Source organism: Barbatula barbatula (genome assembly GCF_947034865.1).
Source record: "Barbatula barbatula genome assembly, chromosome: 25".
Classification (NCBI taxonomy): Eukaryota; Metazoa; Chordata; class Actinopteri; order Cypriniformes; family Nemacheilidae; genus Barbatula; species Barbatula barbatula.
In genome coordinates this window covers 11,840,662-11,860,364 of record NC_136788.1, presented here as the reverse complement: position 1 = coordinate 11,860,364, position 19,703 = coordinate 11,840,662, and the positions used below count along the sequence as shown (strand labels likewise).

The 19,703-nt window shown below is 38.6% G+C and overlaps 1 protein-coding gene across 1 annotated transcript; it reads left to right on the top strand.

Moving 5' to 3' along the window:
* The first annotated feature begins 375 nt into the window (after positions 1–375).
* On the top strand, positions 376–19,341 carry LOC306890936 (solute carrier family 45 member 3). The gene is made up of 5 exons (XM_079450956.1): positions 376–432; positions 11,314–11,656; positions 15,890–16,723; positions 17,848–18,113; positions 18,788–19,341. Exons 2-5 carry the CDS (start codon positions 11,509–11,511, stop codon positions 19,202–19,204), a joined length of 1,665 nt encoding a protein of 554 aa, XP_079307082.1. The 5' UTR covers positions 376–432; positions 11,314–11,508; the 3' UTR covers positions 19,205–19,341.
* Positions 19,342–19,703: the final 362 nt, after the last annotated feature.

Here is a 19,703-nt window from a genome sequence, read left to right as displayed (position 1 = left end):
CCTACCGATAGTTTTCTCGGTTGGCAACTTGTGATTCGCTCTCTCTCTCTTTCGATATATATACTGTATATATAATATATGCGTATGGCAGTTATTTGCAAATCGCATACTTTTTGCGATAGCTTTGTCGTAGTGACATTTTCCTAACACAACTTGAATGGCGTGTGCGCCTATGTGTTCCCTGCGTGGAAATAAACTGTCCCATAATCCTGCATTAAATTATGCATGGTTATTAAGAGCCACATAAAAAGTCAAATGCCTTTAAATCTATTTACTTCCTTCGGTTGTGGACTCGAGCCTGCCTCCCAGGTCCGTGCAGTGATTCATGCTTTTTCGCTTTTTTGTGCAACGTCACGGAGTCCTTCCCACAAAGTTGGAAAACAGCGGAGCGTCCGTGAACGTGAACGGACAAACGAGTGCCGCGTCTGGAAGGTAAGGATCTGCATCTACTGTTGTTTCCAGCGATTTCTATAGGAGCTTTATTTAAGTGATAAGAGTTGGGAGCACATTCGTGAGCAAGAAATGTATTAAATGTATCAAAAATAACTTTCTGCATGTCACGGTCGAGCCGCTAACATTCAGTGAAGAAAACACGTTTGTACCGTTATAGAAACGCGTATACATTGTTTACGTTCTTCGCGTGATGTTGGACTGTCTTTGGTTGTTTGGTTATGTCGACAGCAGACCTCGTATTATCGGGAGATAAACTTGCAACGCTTACCATTTAAACTTTAACTTGAATGGAGTGCCAGGGTGGCAACAACTGCGCGTATAACCGTTAGCATCGCTATTCTTTTTGCCATCTGAAGCATTTCTAAAGCTCCTAACATTTGGAAAGACCCCCGCTGTTTTGACACATGGCCGTGGGGGAGGTAAATACTTCAGTATTTTGAGACTTTATTTAGTCTATGACACTTGCTGCGTGTCTCAATTCTTGCGAACTGACTAGATCACGCGCGCTTTCCCCAAAATCACGATTTCCCAAATTGTCTTATATTAGCAAACTATGGTTTAGTGTCAATGCAGCCTCGATTATTACGTCATTTCCCAAATCGTCTTTTATTGGCAAACTATGGTTTAGTGTCAATGCAGCCTCGATTATTACGTCATTTCCCAAATCGTCTTTTATTGGCAAACTATGGTTTAGTGTTAATGCAGCCTCGTTTATTACGTCATCGTTATCATTTCATAACCATTCACATTTTATCTGAACGAGCTGAAGCTGAAGGTGCATATTTGGTCACATTTCCATCCGGCGCAGTTATTATGAGTCGCTGCTGACAGCTAGACAATATTTATGGATGGTCTAGACAAGTATTTATTTATAGCAGTCTCTCCTGACATTGTTCGCCTGAAACTATTTAATAAACAGAAAACGACACATTTGAAGGCTCTTTTGGGAGGGTGGAATGTGCCTCCACCTTTCATTTATACCAGACGGAGAAACATGATTTAATGAGTATCTTTTTATTAATTTTGTATGTTTATGAAATATGTTTCTTTTAGTTATTGAGAAGAGTTTATCCAAGCGTGGCTTAAGGGCACAAGATGCAGGGCTCATCTGCTACTTTTTTTAAAACGTACTTCATCTTAACTTCCCTCACCAGCTGTACTTCGCTTCCCTAATGCTACACAACAGCAGATCGGATCACGCAGCCCGCAGAGCCTCTTAAGCCAGACAATGTGTTTTGTTTTCGTTATTACACATGCTCCTCTTTCTACCCTCCAGACTTCACTGAAGCACCTTTATCATGTAGTGTGATGTATTAGTTTCAGTGGGAATACAATAAACATGTTTTATAATTATCCACCGATTTCTTTCAGTAATGTTTAAGTTGAACCTCATCATAATGAATATAAGTAATATTGTCATTTGTGAAATGTGTTTCTGACTCGGGTACATCATATTATTAGATCTTATTTACTTATGTTTATATCCTGTACTTCCTCGAAAAACTTTTTGTCTAGTTTAAATTCAGAACAGGGCTTATTTTGAGCAAAATAAATAAAAGATGGCCACAATTAGAGGTTTTATTTGTAAAGAATGAAGATTGTTTGTTGGGTTTTTATAATACGCCAAAGCCAGACGTTTGACTCCTGCCAAAAGTCTGGTGCTTTTTGTATCGCAGGCTGGCCAAGAACTTCCCACTTTGAGCATTTAATTAACATATAAAGCAATCGGTCACATTTAGTTATTTTGCTAATCAGAAATTAACCACTTTCTAGATTATACTATAACAAAAGACCGGTGTGAAAATAAAATACATTGTTTTCATTGTTTTCTGTACAGTAAACGCACTCTATAAAAGCGGAAAACATATAGAGATGGAATCTGCCTAATTGGTTTGCTCAAACCATAAACACTGACTGACTGGTTTTGTACATTTTCTTCGCACAAACGTATTCCAGAACACTTTTTCTGCCCTTACGGTCAGAGTTTACTCGGCGAACCTGTAATACAGCCATTGCCAGCTGGCTTAAAAGCTAACCGATGTCTACACATTTGCAACAAAGGCCAAGTTTGCAGAGCGCGTGGCAGCGAACCGGCTTTAGGAAGTCACCTCATCCTTCTGGCTTGGTGTATTTCTCTCAAGTTCATTCCTTTTATGTTCACTGGAATGGGTTTTAGTAAATTATTGTAGTTGCCAAGTATAGCAAGAGAAGGATAGTTGTTCTTGGTTGGAAGTTTTTCTCCTGTGGCTCATTTGTTAGAGCACAGCATTTGTAGAGCATTTAAAATGTATATGTGAATATGTGTATATGTGAAAAGGACAGTACAAGACTATGGTAGAATGTTTCACATACAGTAGTTTTCTTTGGCCATCAATCTAGACTTAGAATCATAATTATAGCCATCTTGTAAAAAAAGAAGGATGAATCATCAGATTCAAAGAGCTTTCTTCAGATTCTTTCAAATTACACGGAGTACATACTGTGGCCTTGAAATGTGTGTACTTGTTGAAAGGATATATATTTTTCTCATCTTCCTTAGAGACAATACATAGTCATTACAACGGATAACAAAGTATGTATAGCCTTGTTTTTGTCATCAAACTAGAATTAGAAATGAGGCCTAAAATATTTGTATGGCAGATAATAGCTTGGCAGGGACTGGTTCAAAAAGATTTGGTCGGTCTGACAGGCACTGTTACGGCTGTTTTTTTCTGTGGAGACCTGTCTCCTTCAGTTATAATGGATGATTTGCCCTAAATGACACATATTTTGCATATTAACCCCATCTTGCATAATAACATTTATAACCATGTCTCAGAGCTCTGGTTGTATGTTTACACGGCGGCCCAATAAGGGGTTTAAAAACACAACAAGTCTAGAAGCCCTTAAGCTGAGCTCATTTTCTAGTAGCAAGTCAAAGTGACAATGGTGTAAGTAAAGCCCTCAAGAAAGGATACATGAGAGTTATCTTCAGTCATTTTCCCAGGGTGACAGAGCCAGATGTTGACTAAAGACGCAAAGAGAAAAGCCACATTGACCGAGGGCCTCCTACAGTATAAACACACATGCTTTGGTTGAGTAAACAGATTCTGTGTGTGCTAGCAAACAGCATGTTAAGAATGGCAAAGGATGAAATGAAAATAGAAGTTTGTGATTTACCGTCCTTTCAAGTAATTCAATGTCCGGGTGACAGGGAGAAATATGGGTTGGGGGCCGAGTCCTCTTTCATGTAGTGAAAAGGATAAAGTTCAGTGTTTGAACGAAAGACAAGACCTTTGATATCTGAGACGCACAGAACTCTTTGACAGGAATTAACTGTGATTTAAGTCAGTATGGCAAGTGCTTTGATTATAGTACAGCTTGGCTGTTGTTGGGCCTAAATAAATTCATGTGGAGCATCTTGGCCACTTTGTTGATTCGGTGTGTGTTTGAACACCTTATGATATGTGTGTACACATCCGCACCCAGTGTTGTATTCCAATGGAGACTTTTTATCTTATCTTTTGGAATTTCTATGGAAACAAACTTCTCCGTTCAGCTGTCCAAATCCAGGTGAACGTCAAGGTGAAAGCAGTCAAATGTGAATCCCTGTTGTGTATGGTCACATACCGTCTCTGTGCTTTGTATAGACCAAGGGAGAGCGTCTGAATGATTGTTATAGTGCTTGTTTCCAAGATCTTCTGTGGGATGGGATTTTCCACCCAGGAATGACCGTATGGCTGAATTTACATTTGTGGTACCCTTCCATCCCCACTTCAATCTATTTGCTACTGAGATTGTACATCATTTTGCACGTTGCCGAATATGCAAAAACCTGTGGGAGTGGAAGGAGAAACACATTTTCATAGTTTACAGTATTCAGATAGCTAGAGGGAGCTTGACAGTTGCTTAGTATGTACTTTAGTCAGTCATATCATGACGGTTTGCTGCACATTTAAAATTGTAGAGAGATTGAATTTGAACACTGTTTTACTCCTTCATATCTAACAGTTTGGTTGAATCATTATGATAAACAGGCTTGAATGGTGTTTTCTCAAGAACTCTACTGCAAGTGATGAGTTGTGTTCTCAGAATGATTGAACAACAATCTGTAAAAAAGTGAAATTTTCTGGCAGCTGGGGTGCAAGAAATACACAGTAAAATAACAGTTCACCTAAAATTACATGTTTTCCATGCTTTTCTGTAATTCAACGTTTTTTTAGCCGTATTACAAACATACTGTAAATCTAAAAACAACGGTAAAATTCTGTAGTTCTTTTACAGTGCACAGTAGTCTATTCCAGTGATGGAAATGGCCGAAATTAACTGGGGAGATTCTAGTTGGAGACATATTTATAAGTAATAATTATCCACAGATGCAAAAAATGCCACTATATCACATGCATGAAATTCATGAATAAAGATCATGGATATCTTACACATTTTGAAGTGGAACTCTGTTCCCCTCATAAAATCCAATCCCTGGACTCTGGCCGCACAAATGAGAATTTGTTTCCCCGATTAGATATGTTAGTTTTCTATTTTGTTTTTTCGCTTTAGGTAAACCATGGTCGTGTTTTATTGATTTGTTGCCTCGTACATTCGTTGATTTTATTAATCTCGCTTCGTCTTTGTAAGCAGGTTCACCTAGTACAGCCTTAATAGTTTTATGCCCATGATTTGCAAGTCAGTAAACTTGAAATTTCTCTGTTCATAAGAACAGCTACGTCTTAAATTTTTAAGCAGTGATGTTTTTTATATTGTGGAATTGATAAAACAAGAGCATGATTTATCTAAGGAACGTTTAAGCAAACCTGCTCTTGTATTACTAAATCTTGAGCACAAGATAATATATAATATACTGTATCTCAGTAATATCTGTAATTCATAATTATTCGTTTTTTTTATTTAAGATTTCTTATCAAAAGGGTACAGATAAACTATGTATAAAATTCTCAGGAGTCTAAACTTACTAACATTGTCCTACATTTGATTTATTGTCATCATAAGCTCTACAATGTGTTTTATATGCTTGAAAACCATAGACAGTTTAAGAAAAGACCTATTTGATACCTTTTTACCTGCATTACCTTTTTTCTACATGGGTTTCCATAACAACAGGTACTTACTTAGGCTTACCTCAGCAGAACCTGCTCACTGAGGTAAAAACATCATTATCCTGGCTCACGTCCACCTTTATCTGGCCTCGAGCCACAGACACTAGCACAGAGGTGTGTTACTAATGGCCAACTTAAGATAGAATTTCACATCTCTAGTGTGTTATCAAATTAAGATCATGCCAGAGATTTGACTGTTAGCAGGAATGATACATTAGATATTACGGGTAAGGTTGGGGAGGGGACATCGAGCCAAAAAGCTGGAAACACATATAGACAGATTTTGGCCCCGGGCTTGTAGGGGTAGAGGTGTGAGAAAGACTTGTCCTTTAGTTTAACCTGATATGGGCCATTATTGCTGGGCTTTTTGGGGGCGACAGAAATGAGATGGATTATTTTGGGGGGTTGGTAGGATGGACGAGCGGATGGAATGGAACAGCCCTGAGATGAAACTGATATGAATCTGGTCTTTGTTTCATATCAGGGTGTTGGGCCGTGCCGTGGGCTGTTTAGCCTTAGGAGACCTGATGTGACAGGAATTGTAATAGGAGGATTTCCACCCCAAACTGAGGGGTTTCCAAATAAGGTTTGGGTGAGAAACTATATAGGGGAATAAAAGTTAGATGAAGAGAGAGCTTTTGGTTTTTATGAACAGTGTCTGCTTTTTTAATTTTGTTAATTGTCATAATTGCTTTTCTTCGTAAATGTTTGTCCTCTTTTGAACAGTTTGTGTGATATGTCGTCTTTTAAAGTTCAAGGGCGATGATGTCATGCTTAAGCTACCTTCAAAAGAATTCCAGTGTTGGTATTTGCATTTTGCAAAGGCCACAGAATGAATGTTGTTAAACTTATGATGCTTTGCATATTTCTGAATTTTTACAATAGCAAATCTTTTCTACTCGTATTCATTGTAGCATTGACATTTCAATAAATGTTATGCAAATATCGAGGTATATTATTATGCTTACAATGAAGAAGCAACAAATCTGCATATTTTTGCAAGACTGTGATTTTGATTGGCCGAGCCCAGCATTCTTCTGTAAATTATTTTTGTATGCTAATAAACAGTAAACCTAGCTAGCAACACCAAAACCATGCGTTCAATATAACTTGAAAATACTGCCAGCCACTGTAGATTAAAGCGTCTGCCGAAATGCAAAACGACACACACAAAATTCTCACCAGTCCACTCCAGAACTCCATTAGAGAGTATCAATATTGCTTTATTTTGTCTCTCAGGTCCATATTCCATTCTCTTTTTTTACCTGATAAGTGTCTTTCTGGATCTAGTGTCTATCAGATAACTGAGAGTTTCTCTCCCGGGAGCGCAATAAACACTGAGTGTGAAGAACCTCAGCAGATTGTGTTCGTACCTGAATCTGATACCGTTGGGTGAGAAAGTGTGAGATCTAGCAGTTCAACAGCTCTCGCTATTTAGAAGGAGTAAATGTTTTTTTTTTGTATGTTGCTTTGATGTGTTTAATACCAAATTAAGTCTGTCCACATTAACTGTGAAACACAGTTACAATCATAATATTTGATGTTTAATACACAGCTGTGTGGACCAGGATTTTGGACCAATGAGAATTTATAACATATCAGTTCTATGAAATTAAATTCAGACTACTCAACAGTTATTCATTCTTTGTGGAGGTCTACCAAAAGTTAAGTTTGGCCACATAACGTTTATTTTGTTGAAGCTGAAACCATTGTAGTGGTCAAACCCTCTGTTTGAAGTTTGTCACATGATTCAGGCCAAGTGCTTGGGTCAGGGGTCATACTAGAGGATGCTAGGAAAAGATTAATGCTCACAGGTCACACCGCTGTCATGTGATTGCTGTTAAGGAAATGATGTATGTCTAGTATTAAGCCCAGAATTCATCTGGGCAGAATCTATTAGAATGTCAGAGACTTTAAGTCGACTGCTAAATGGTTTGTTGTTGTGGAAAGTTGTCTTTGTAGGACTAGGGCTATTGAGTGGAGAATCTTTGTCGCCTCGGCGTAACCCCATGTCTAGCCAAACCACCGTCGAACGTCTTTTGAGGTTTTAGGTTGGACTTGAACTGTTGCTTGTGGTTCTGATGTCACTTTGGAGAAATGCTTGCTCTCAGACACTCGGGCTGTTGTTAAGGGTGTTTCTAAGGCTCTTAAGAGTTGATAAAAGATTAACTGGAAGGCCTTGATTCCTCAGTATATCAGGTTACTAACATTGGCTCAATGTACACAAAGGCTGTTTTGTATGGTAATAATGTCCTTCAGAGCCATTAAAGCTTATCTGCGGGGGCTGGAGGGGGGGTATTGAATAGGTCTGGGATTGTGGCATATGAAGAGAGGAGAAATAGTGGTGTCAAAAGATCTTCAATCCTTTGACCCCTAGCACACACATATATGCACACACATACCAAGCATTGTAGAAAATTTTGAGTATTACAATTTGTAAAAAACCTTAAAATTCAACTCCAAGCAAAGAAGAAAAACTGAAATGTTAGTACCAATTGGACCAGTGCTTTTAACTTGCCTGCCATATACCCAAACTACTAAGATCAATAGATGTGATTACAGCAGATGGAGAAAAACTTAAGCCATTGCTCTTATTGAATTACCCGGTGCCTGCATTCCAAGAGTTGGCCTTTGGTTAGCGTGATTCATGGAAAAGGCAAGGCAGGTTTAAAGCAAACACATGTGGCTTTCATTTGACACATAATTTAGGGCACGTCAAACATGCTGCTAAACTTCATACGGTAGCTCGGCTTAACTCCCCGTCTCGAACCATGGGACCACTGGCACGATAGCGCTTTGAGTACCGTGTGAGTGACATGTCTCCTTGAATTGTCCCTTTTTATTAGGACAGAAGTTCTCCTCTTAAGGGACAGTCATAACAAGGTTCTAAAATTAACCGCGGTAACACAATCCTCCATGTTGACCTCTGTTTGCGGTGCGTGTGGTTAAAGGAATGTTCTGGGTTCGATAAGTTAAGCCATGTTGACGGCGTAAAACGATTACTACTTTGTTGATTACAATGTGTAATTTTTTTAAATGCAATATAAAATACAAAACTAGGTCTTTAGCGGTGTATAAAGAACTAACATAATGAAGTGTTATGTTTTTATGATCTTAGAATGAGCTTTATTTATCTACATACACCACAGCTCCCCTTACGTGGAATTTACCATGTTGTTTCTACAGGTCCCTAAACGGACAAATGCTCTACAGAGCGTGTTTCGTAAATACATTATCTCCTTCTAAATACAGAAGGAAGCGATAACATGACGACATCATCTGTGTCAGCCACCGTAGTGCTTCTAAAGGGAGGGGTGGAGTGAGCCGTTGGTTGCAATTTGCAACCTCACCGGTAGATTTCATCCAACTTTGCTTCTTTTCCTTACATATATCACGTAAAAAACGTTTTAAGTGGTTCTACATGGTCGTGATTATTGAACTACCAATACATAAGTGTTGACTTTCTACTTTAGAAATGTATTTTATGATATGCTTCTATTTAAACCGGAAATTCCTACCATATCCAAACTTTGGAAGTTAACATTACCAACCGCTCATAGGAAACCCACATTATTATTGTCCTTCCCTTTTGTATTAGTTCTACTACATGTCAGGTCTGAGGTTGACCTTGAGGCCTAATCTTTATAGAGGTGGGGGAAGGTGTCCTGGGACGGGCGAAATGTGGGGGGTTGTCTGAGTATTAGGACAGCAGGGTTGTGGTCCTGCAGCAATGTACTGAGAAAGACCCCCAATGGTTCCATTCAGAGCTGGAGGAACGGGGTGTGAAATGTTTGCGTCGTCTCAGCAAGCCGAGCTCACCATCTACTTCTGCCTGTGGAGTCTATGTTTTAAATGCTTTGTGCTTGAGGATTGTGGGTGTTTTTTGTTTGTCCGTCTTATAATGGGGCATGTGATGAGATTTTAGAAATTCACAAATGGTATTTTCTGTTAATGGAAATATTGTGGTAACAATGTGAAATCACACCAACTGACCTGTGGGTAATAAAGTGGGTTATATTTAACAAAACATACATTTACTACATTTACAACACGGGAGGAAAACAATTCAGTAAATAATAACTTTTATTTTTGTGAGAATTACTACTGTAAAAGTGCTAAAACTCAAACCTAGTTCTCTCATTTTTAATCATTTAAGCAAACTTCGATTTCTCAAATGTAGATGACGTACAGCCTGTCTGCCAGAGATGAGCAGATGGTCCTCATAGATAGAGGAATGTAACACCAAATATGAATTTAGCACCTGGTTGTTTTTCATCCTCCTGAAAGGTGGCAGCTGATGTGAGTGTTCTCACACATGTCTCATAATCAGATGGCAGGGCGACAGTCAACGCCACAGAACTCTCTGAACCAGACACACAGAATTCAGAGCTGCAAACACCGGCCGTGGTTTGCTCTCTGAGGATGTGAACACCTTAATACCAAGAATATTTTCATCAAAGATAAAATTGAGTTTTGTGAGCATCTCACAAGCAAATCTAGTCATCTCAGCTGTTTGGAGACAAGTAAGTCATTCAATTGTCTAATGTAATTTTTGTGGCCTTAGGTTTTAGTTGTTTAGATTTTTTTTGGGTTTGATTAAGAATAATTTGCATTTGACAAGAAAAGTGACCTCTGTTTAGTAGGTCAGAAAGCAATATGTTGGAAGTTGTTGGAAGCTGCTTGTCATTTTGAGTGAAAATGTCTTTTAACCGACTGACATGTCTTACCCAGGAGAATTGTGGGAGGAAAATATGCAGCGCAGTTGCTATTGTATTGCGATATGCAGTGTCTGGAAGTTGTATAGTTTGTAAATGTATGAAGAAAAACGCTGGTCATTGGTGTGGAGGTACATATTGGTAGCCTATGTACATCATAGCCAGCAGATGGTAGAGGTCTGAAAATAGTAATAAAAAGCTTGGCATGCCGCAGGTGTTATTGACTGTTGTGACCAATGAAAATATTTTGTATTTTATTTAAATAAGCATTTGATATGTTTGTATAGATGGTATAAACAACTTACATACAGATTTCAGTTAAAAATGATATCCGACTTGATATGTCAAATATATAATATTAAAAAACTTTGTATTTATGTTGCATAGATGAATAAACTAAAGCTCAGCTTGACTTTAAATGACTTTATGTTAAACATAATTCTTTGTGTTTAACCAAACAATGTTAGAAACGGACATTTCTGGGACATCATCAACTACCCTAGTAGGAAAAATGAAAATGGTAGTCAAAGGCGCCCCAGAACATTTTGCTATCCTACATTCCTCCAAATCGTCTTTTGTATTCAACAGAACAAAAAGGAATATGGTATAGGTGAAGCTTTGCCTGTGCCACAGCTCTAACATGTTCATTGTCTAATAAACCTAAACCTTTAAATACTGGTGCAAAGTCTTATATATGAAAATGTAACCCATTCACATGTCCATCAGAACATTTTAGAATAAGCATGAATGACACGTATTACAAACTGAACCCTGAAATGAGTCATAAAAATGTATAATTGCGCCCGTGAATGAAAGCACAATGCTCTCATTTCAAGATTATCCACTGGAAACTGTTAAAATCTGACTCATTACTGTTACTTATTATGAACAAAGGCTGCTAATAAGAGCTTTGCCTATTCAGCCCTGACTGAATGAGCCGATGACAGAAAAAACTTGATATGCGGGTCATGAAAACAAATCAAATTCTTTCTTAATACATCGAAAGCTATTTCTTTATCATTTCTAATAGCTGTGTCTATTCGTTTCAGATCAAGAATGCTGAAGACGGGATGGATCCCTTACTTGACCTGAGCTCTGTGAGAGTCCAGACCTGTGCTCTCCTTCACCCCACACGCCCACCCCGCCCCTGGGCGCCTGACCCCGCCCCTTTAACCTCCCCCTGTAAACATCAGTAGACTTCTCACACCACACACAGGACACAACTGAACACTTCCCGTGTAAATATGACTGGATGGAGATCTCAATGGCGTCTGGTCCTGCTCAACTTTCTGACATGTGGTCTGGAGATCTGCGTGGCTGCTGGCATCACGTACGTGCCCCCTTTGCTGCTGGAAGCCGGTGTGGAGGAACAGTACATGACGATGGTCTTAGGTAAGGTTTCGGCCTTAGGAAGTACCTCTGGAATGATAAACCAAGGTTTATGATTGGTTAATAAGGACTGTGCTGTAAACACTATGTCTGGGTAATGGGGGTCATTATCATAATTAGTGGCTAAATCACTTGCTGCTTCGTCCAGGTGGTAATCGGGTGCTAATTGGAAGGCACCGGGCTGCAGGAAAAGGCCTCAGGGTTCAGGGGGTCAGCAGCTGCGTGGGAGCTTGTTTAGTTTTACAGCGTCCTGTTAAAGTTCAGCGGGACTTTCCTCTGGAGTTTCATCAGTGGTGGTTAATGATGTTATTATTGCAGGCGTTCCATCAGGATGTTTTAAAGACATGGATCTATTTATCAGTGAGTCTTTGTGCAGTCAGTTTTTCTTTAAAGCTTGTTTGGTTAAAAATAAAGAAGGATTAGTTATTGAGCAAGAAAATAAGCAAGCGGTGTTCAAAGCTGTTTCCTTGCCTTCTCAACGGTAAGTGTATAATAATCTATAAATTGAGCTGTCGGATCGGATTTTGCCGGAAATGTTAATTGTATTTAAAGGTCCAGTGTCATTTTTTTGGAGGATCTATTGAAAGAAATGTAATGTAATATAGGGGCGGGCGATCTGACGATCTTAAATCGAGCTCGATCTTAAAGGCGTCCTCAATCCACTTTTCAGCGGATTTGCAAGGATCATGATCTTGTCTGTCGTCTAAAACAAGTGGTGTGTTCGACAACATTCAGCGCTGCACAGACCCATTGGCGTAAGACATTCAAGCACCGCGAGAGCAGAGAGCTTTGCATGCTTTTGAGCTGCGATACAGTTCTGCAAGTGCATTAGACAGGGCGGCTTGTTTGTGTGTGACGTTTGTCGATGGCGCACAGCTAATTTACTTAGTTTTTGTCTATTTTGCGATTGAAACTTGTTTCCCAGCTGCATTGAGTGCCTATATCTAGAGCCCTGTGATTTCTGTGATGCGGACGCTATTAAAATCACTCATCTGCAGGTTCTGCGTGTAAGAGTGAATGTGTTGCACAGTTTAACGCCCATGGATTTGTCTGTGTCTCCCTGTATGAGGACATAAACACATGATCATCATGTCCAGAGTTGCCCTGAGAATTTATGTCAGGTGCCTTTCACTGTTTGAAAAAAACTATCGTCACTGAACTTCATACACTGAAAGTCAAGTGTCTATTGTGGCAGCGTTTTCACGACAACCCATCAAAATAAAATCCAGCTTAACCTAAACGCTTTAATGAAAAAATACTGTAGTGTTCTGTAGTATTTGATATAGCAAATTGTGGTATTCTTGTTGTAAATTGATCAACTGTAGTAATAGAAGTATACTTTACTATTTACTATAGTAAGGTTGAAACACACTATATTATCTAAGAATTTTACTGCAGTTTACTATAGGCCTAGTAAATACTATAGTATAGGCTACTACAGTATTCTAATGTGGACAAACATTGATGTCCTTTGTTGTTAACCGGACTATTTATGTGATGATCTGTGCATTTGTGTTTTTAAAGATGATAACAGACGTTAGTGATACATGTACAACTGTTTGGCCTGTCCTACAAAAATTCAAACCTCTGTAGCAGCAGTGCTACCATTGGTTGACATTCACAACCTCACCACTAGATGCCGCTGGTTGACATTGTCGTTGGTTGACATTCACAACCTCACCACTAGATGCCGCTAAATGACATCCACTGGACCTTTCACACACATAAAATAGAAAAAAAGTAACCTGCAATTTTGTGTTTTAGATATAGATGGCGATAGAGAGGCTTTCAATATAACATTTAACGATTAATGTTTATAACAACACTTCTGAAGCAACTTCTTAAAGAATGAAAATCATTTTACATTTTGATGTATGATTGTATTGGCAGATATATAGTGTAAATTAATCTGTACAGTATAGCCAGAATGGAAGTCACCACTGTGAAGTTTTAATTTACTAATTGACATTTTTTTGATCAATTCTTCAAACAGCAGGTTTGTTTTCATTGCCTTTCATCCTAAAATTACCAAACCCACGAATGTAAATATTTAGCTTCTGTATTTTCGATTTTTCGGTGTGCCATATGAGCAAATGCCCGCAAATGGCTTCCACATGTTTTGGCTGTGAATGAATCTCCAGGACTAAATGCCAGATTTACAAAACAGAAAAAACACTTCACAAACGTGCATGTGGTTACAGCAGATACATAGTGTGTATTCTGCACACTGTTCTTTTAGTCAACAGCTGCAGTGGAAAACACAGAAAATCCTTATGTTTGGAAATGAACCCATAATGGCAACATATCAAATCTCACAGTGCTTCAAAAACCCAAAAAGGGACATTGTTGTTCACTTGTATTGATGTGTAGTTGGTTGAGATTACAGAAGTTTTCTTTTATGGTAGTGTACAAATTGCCTTTAATTTATAGCCTCAACTTTCTTAAAGGGACAGTTCACCCAAAAATGAATATTCTCTTTGTTTACTTACCCTCGAGTTGTTTCAAATCTGTATACATTTCTTTATTTTGTTGAACACAGAGAAAGATATTTCTGAAAAATACTGGTAACCATTGACTACCATAGTAGGAAAAATTGCATTATAAAAATGTCTTAGTTCTGTTGAACACGAAAGAAGATATTTTGAAGAATATAGGAAAGCAAACAGTTCTTGAGCACTTTTGACTACCATTGGAACTGATCCTACTTCGTCCAAATGTCTTTCACTGTGTTCATCAAAAAAATGTTTGGTTGAACTGTGCCTTATAACTGTAACAACAACTGTAAAGTTTTAATAATTGTTCTAAATGAAGAGAATAGCAACATCAACAACCATAACAAAAACTTGAGACACCAACCTTCCCTCCTTGATGAAACAATATCATCTGATATCTATTAACTTAGAATGCTTCTTTTAACATTTAATTTGACCAATCAACTTCCCATTTCTTGGTTACAACATTTACAAAGAAACGACTGTTGCAAAGATATTCTTTTAGCAGTATATATGTTCCCTGGGACTTGAACCTTTGAACTTGGTTTTGTTAGAGTCATGCTCAACTAGTTAAGAGTTGGGAGCAACTAGCCTGTGAAAAAACTAGAAAGTTTGTGTTTCATATGTGTCAACAGCTTTGCATTATGTAGTGTATATAAAAGACTCGTAAGATTTATTATGATTGTCTTAAACTGCTCCAAACAGCACAAGGGCACATTTAAAAGGTAGTGGATAATAGCTCACCCTCCCTCCACCACATGAAAAAACAGCATGTGTTGGCTTACAGGCACCAGTAAGAGACATTGTTAGATAAATCTCTCGAAGGGCTCTGTGCAGTTCCCTTGACTTCTATAATTTGCTGTGAAACATCCCTGAAAGAATAACAGAAGCTTGACCTGTTTGATGCATGTAATTGCCTTTCAATTCTTTCAGATGTGATATTGAACACCTGCTCCCACCTTTCCTGTTTAACCAGAAACTTTGAAGGAAGTTTGTATTATTTGAAAAGTTTATAAATACACAGCGCAGATGATGTTAATGGGATGTTTTGGGAACTACAGCATGGCCTTATTCATGTTTTTACATTTGTGTTTAATGTACTGTTTAACTGGTCTATTTGGTGTACTGATATATTAATGTTAAATAAAACGAAACGTTAACATAATGTTAAAAAACATATTTCAAATAGGATGCTTAAAGTTTTTGTCCACATAAGAAAATGTAATTAAAAAGATATGTGAAATGTTTATTGGTCAAAGACGAAAAAGGGTTAAGCATAAAAACAGTAAGTGTAATACTGCTTTAAAGTGTTGTTGATAAAAAAATGATCTGTCATGTAATAATGTAATATTCTATACTACATGAAATGGTGACATACAGCTCAATAATTGTACCATAGCGCTTTTAAAATGTCTAACATTATGTTCAGTGTACAGTGAGTACTGTAAATAGACTCCAGTGAACTTTTCAGTGCATTTTAAAAATGTTCAGGTCATCTTTCTAGCACCTACTTGAATAAAAATAGCTCCTGGTGGGAATCAAAATGGGAATCAGCACCCAACCACTGAGACTTGGTCATCCGCTTGAATTAGAAAAGCTGTGGAGAGAAGGGAAGTGAGCCAGAAATCGCTCACCTCAGCTAGCTTTAGAAGATGAAGCCAAATGATTTGGCCACAATGATGTGTCATTATGATGAGTCATTAAAGATTCATTACACTACAATCTCACTCATCTTTCTCTATAGGTATTGGACCCGTTCTGGGCCTTCTCTTCATCCCCCTGATTGGCTCGGCAAGCGATCACTGCAACAGCAGCTATGGCCGCCGACGTCCCTTCATCTGGCTGCTGTCGTTAGGAGTCCTCCTAGCTCTGCTTATCATCCCGCATGCCAACGTGTTGGCCGCCTATCTCAGTTGGGGCAGTACCCACCGCAACAAGGCTCTCCAGGTGGGCCTGCTCATCCTTGGTGTGGGCCTGTTGGACTTCTGCGGTCAGGTGTGCTTTACACCCCTCGAGGCGTTGCTCTCAGATCTGTATCGCGATCGGGATGACTGCGGACAGGCTTTTGCAATGTTCTCCTTTATGGTAAGTCTGGGAGGCTGCGTGGGCTACCTGTTACCCGCTCTAGACTGGAGCGGCGGGCTTCTCTCATTCTACGTAGGCAGCCAAGCTGAGTGTTTGTTCTCCCTCCTCATCCTCATCTTCGTGGTCAGCGTCCTGGTCACCATGAAGGTTTCCGAGGAACATTGCGGGACATCAAACATGGAACCTGGGCCGCTGGAGTCGGGACAGCGTTTTCCACGTTCGTGCTGTTACTTGTTTCAGTGTAAGCTGCGGTCGTTGAAGTCCGGCCCTCTGATGTGCCTTCTTAGGACTTGCTGGTCCATGACACCGGCCATTTACAGCAGTTACTGCCACGTGCCGCGTGTCATGAGACAGCTGTGCTTGGCACAGCTCTGCAGCTGGATGGGCGTCATGTCCTTCATGCTCTTCTACACAGATTTTGTTGGTGAGGGACTGTACGAGGGAGTTCCGAGTGCCGCTCCTGGCACCGATCTCAGGCAGCGCTATGATGAAGGTGAGTTATTTTTAAAGCAATAGTAAAAAAAATGAAAACATTGTTATGTATTCAACCTCATATTGTTCAAAACTTGTACACGTGAAACACAAAAGAAGATGTTTTTTGTCTCAGGGGTTTTGTGTCCTGACAATGGGGGGCAAGTAGTTTGGTTACCAACGTTTTCTTCTGCAGAAAAGAAAGTTTTGAACAGGTTTGGAATGACATGAGGGTGAATAAATGATGAAGGAATTTAAATAAATATTTGGGAGGCAGTTTTTAAAAATCTCCACTTTAAGGAAAATATCTTTGGTAATGTTTTTGCACATACTGTCAGGTTTGACTGGAGGCACTAAGAAAAGAAAGAGAATGAATGAAGGAAAGAAAGAAAGAGAACAATCAAGAGAAAGACAAAAAAATTAGAGAGAGAGAGAGAGAGAGAGAGAGAACAAAAGACAGAGAACAAAAGAAAGAGAACAAACGAGAGAAAAAAAAGAATGAGAATAACTGAATAAACGAATGAAAGAAGAAAAAAAGAAAGAAAGAACATAAGGAAAAAACTAAAGAAAGAAAAACATTTCTTTCCAAGTATACAAGAAAGAAAGAAAAAACTTCACGAAAAATTGAAAGAACAAGGAAAGAGGACAAATACATCTCTCTCCAAGTATACATGACACATTTAAAAGTTCATGAAAATGTATTGACGGTGAACTTGTATTCACCTCGACCTCCTGCAGTGTTCATCAACACAACTCTGCGTGCTTTAGCCAGTCAACAACAGGCTTACAAAAGACTTACTGTATGCAGGACCTCTCCTACTGATCTTAGACATCAACAGAGACCTAATTTACCAAAACATTTAGACAGATTTGGTAAGATCGGCGTGCGAACAAATCACGTCTGTCCGTGTCAGCACTGTCTACCAATAGCTAAAGCAAACCTCTACAAACACGTCTTGTTGACACATTGTCCCTAAGATTATTAGAGGAAGCTTTCTCTACTATATTCAACCTTTCAAAGCGATGAATGGTGTACCCCTTGGTGTACTAAAGGTTGATTAATAGAAAAACATTAGCTGATGTTTTGGCAAGAAACACTAAGGATTTTATGTACAGATGTAATTTTTCAAACACATTCCCCCACAGGCATACGCATGGGCAGCCTCGGCTTGTTTCTGCAGTGTGCTACCTCAACCTTCTTCTCGCTGGCCATGAGTCGGCTGGTGCGTCTCTTTGGGTCTAGGACTGTCTATCTGAGCAGCATGGTGTGTTTCACCGTATCCGCTTTGGTCATCTGTCTGTCCAAGAGTGTGCTGTTGGTCACTGCCATGTCGGCCCTCACGGGTTTTGCCTATGCAACGCTGCAGACGCTGCCTTATACACTTACGTGCCATTATCATAAAGAGAAAAAGGTACAAATTTAATATATTTTTTTGTAATGCGTTATACTGTTTTTATATATTTTCTTTGTTCACACAACTTAAATGGATTATTATGCTTACAATACATTTTAAAGGACCACTATGTTTACTATTGAAATATATACCATACAGATGCAAATAAAATTAAGAGACCATTTCAAAGACCATTTTTGGTTTTTCTGAATTTACTATTTATAGGTACAGTATGTGTTTAGGGAAAATGAAAATTTTGATGAACTACTAACAATATTTCTCACAAATTTTCATAATAACAGAAAAGATTCTCTGTATTTTTTAGACCTCTAATACTCCAAAGATAACAAGTTCATATTCACTTTCAAGCAATACAACAGTAATATGTGTACATGTAGCCTATAGAAAAAGTAAAACAGATATTTTATGTAATAACCTCAAGTTTTCATGTGTCTTGTCAGTCTTTCACGTTGCTGTTAGATGACTTTGTGACTCCTGAGGTTTGATTTTGTTTAAATTCAACAGACACTGGACTGGAATGACCACAATACAACTAAAATGCTTATGGAATGAAAATCTGTAATGGTCTCTTAATTTTTGCCACGGGTGTATAATATTAATGTTAAATGCAGATATTTCTCATATAGATCTTTTAGATGTCTCACTGGTTTCTTATTTCTTAAATCCCACAGGTGTACATGCAAAACACCCAAACCAAAAAACTGCACAAAAACGGATTTACCATCACGAGGGATTCTGTGTGTTTGACTTTAGACAATGATGCTGGAGATCTCACCCACAAGAGTGGCATTTCTAATGGGCATGCTTATTACAGCAATGACAAACAAAAATATCCTACTCCTCTCCACGTTCAGAATGCTACACCTGTCGATCTGGAGCATGAGGATTTTGAGAAACGTGGCGTGGGACTGGACTTCGCCATTTTGGATAGCACCTTTCTTCTTTCTCAGGTCTTTCCTACTTTTTTCATGGGCATGATCGTTCAATTCACACAGTCTGTCACTGCATACATCGCTTCTTCTGCCATCTTCGGTGCCATCGGCATCTATTTTGCCACCCACATCATTTTTGACCAAAAGGACCTCTGATCTTGTAATAATGTAATGATCATGTGTTTGTTCACCTGAAGGAATTTAGGTCTCAGTTGATCTTTTCTCTCTCAAATATTTGTTTTGGAATGAACTGTGCAGCAGCAGTCTAAACAGACAGGGACCAATGGACACATCAGACTGTACCTGATTGTGCAATTCCTCTGATGTTGTAAAGAACTATTTTATTGTTTATACATATATTTTTATATTAATAATATATTGATATATTGATATCCCTATGGGAATTTTTATTCAACCCATTTTGGTGAGGTCGCCTTTATTTAAGAAGTAATTATAATCTCAACTGACTGTCAAACACGTTTTAAGTTTTGTTTTTAACCGTAAATGTTGCTCGGTCAGTATTAAGGATTTAACATTATAGCTATGTATAAGATGTGTTCAAAATATGTGTTCAAATGACAATCTGGAATAGTTTTGCATCAGACTTTATACGTGGATATTAGCAACCTAAAACATTCTGTTATTTTCTGGAATG

Excerpts from the sequence above, each read along its gene's own strand:
- LOC306890936 (XM_079450956.1), top strand. The coding sequence starts at position 11,509 with ATGACTGGATGGAGATCTCAATGGCGTCTGGTCCTGCTCAACTTTCTG. Across the intron at positions 11,657-15,889 it reads GTACATGACGATGGTCTTAG|GTATTGGACCCGTTCTGGGC; the intron begins GTAAGGTTTCGG and ends CTTTCTCTATAG. Across the intron at positions 16,724-17,847 it reads CAGGCAGCGCTATGATGAAG|GCATACGCATGGGCAGCCTC; the intron begins GTGAGTTATTTT and ends ATTCCCCCACAG.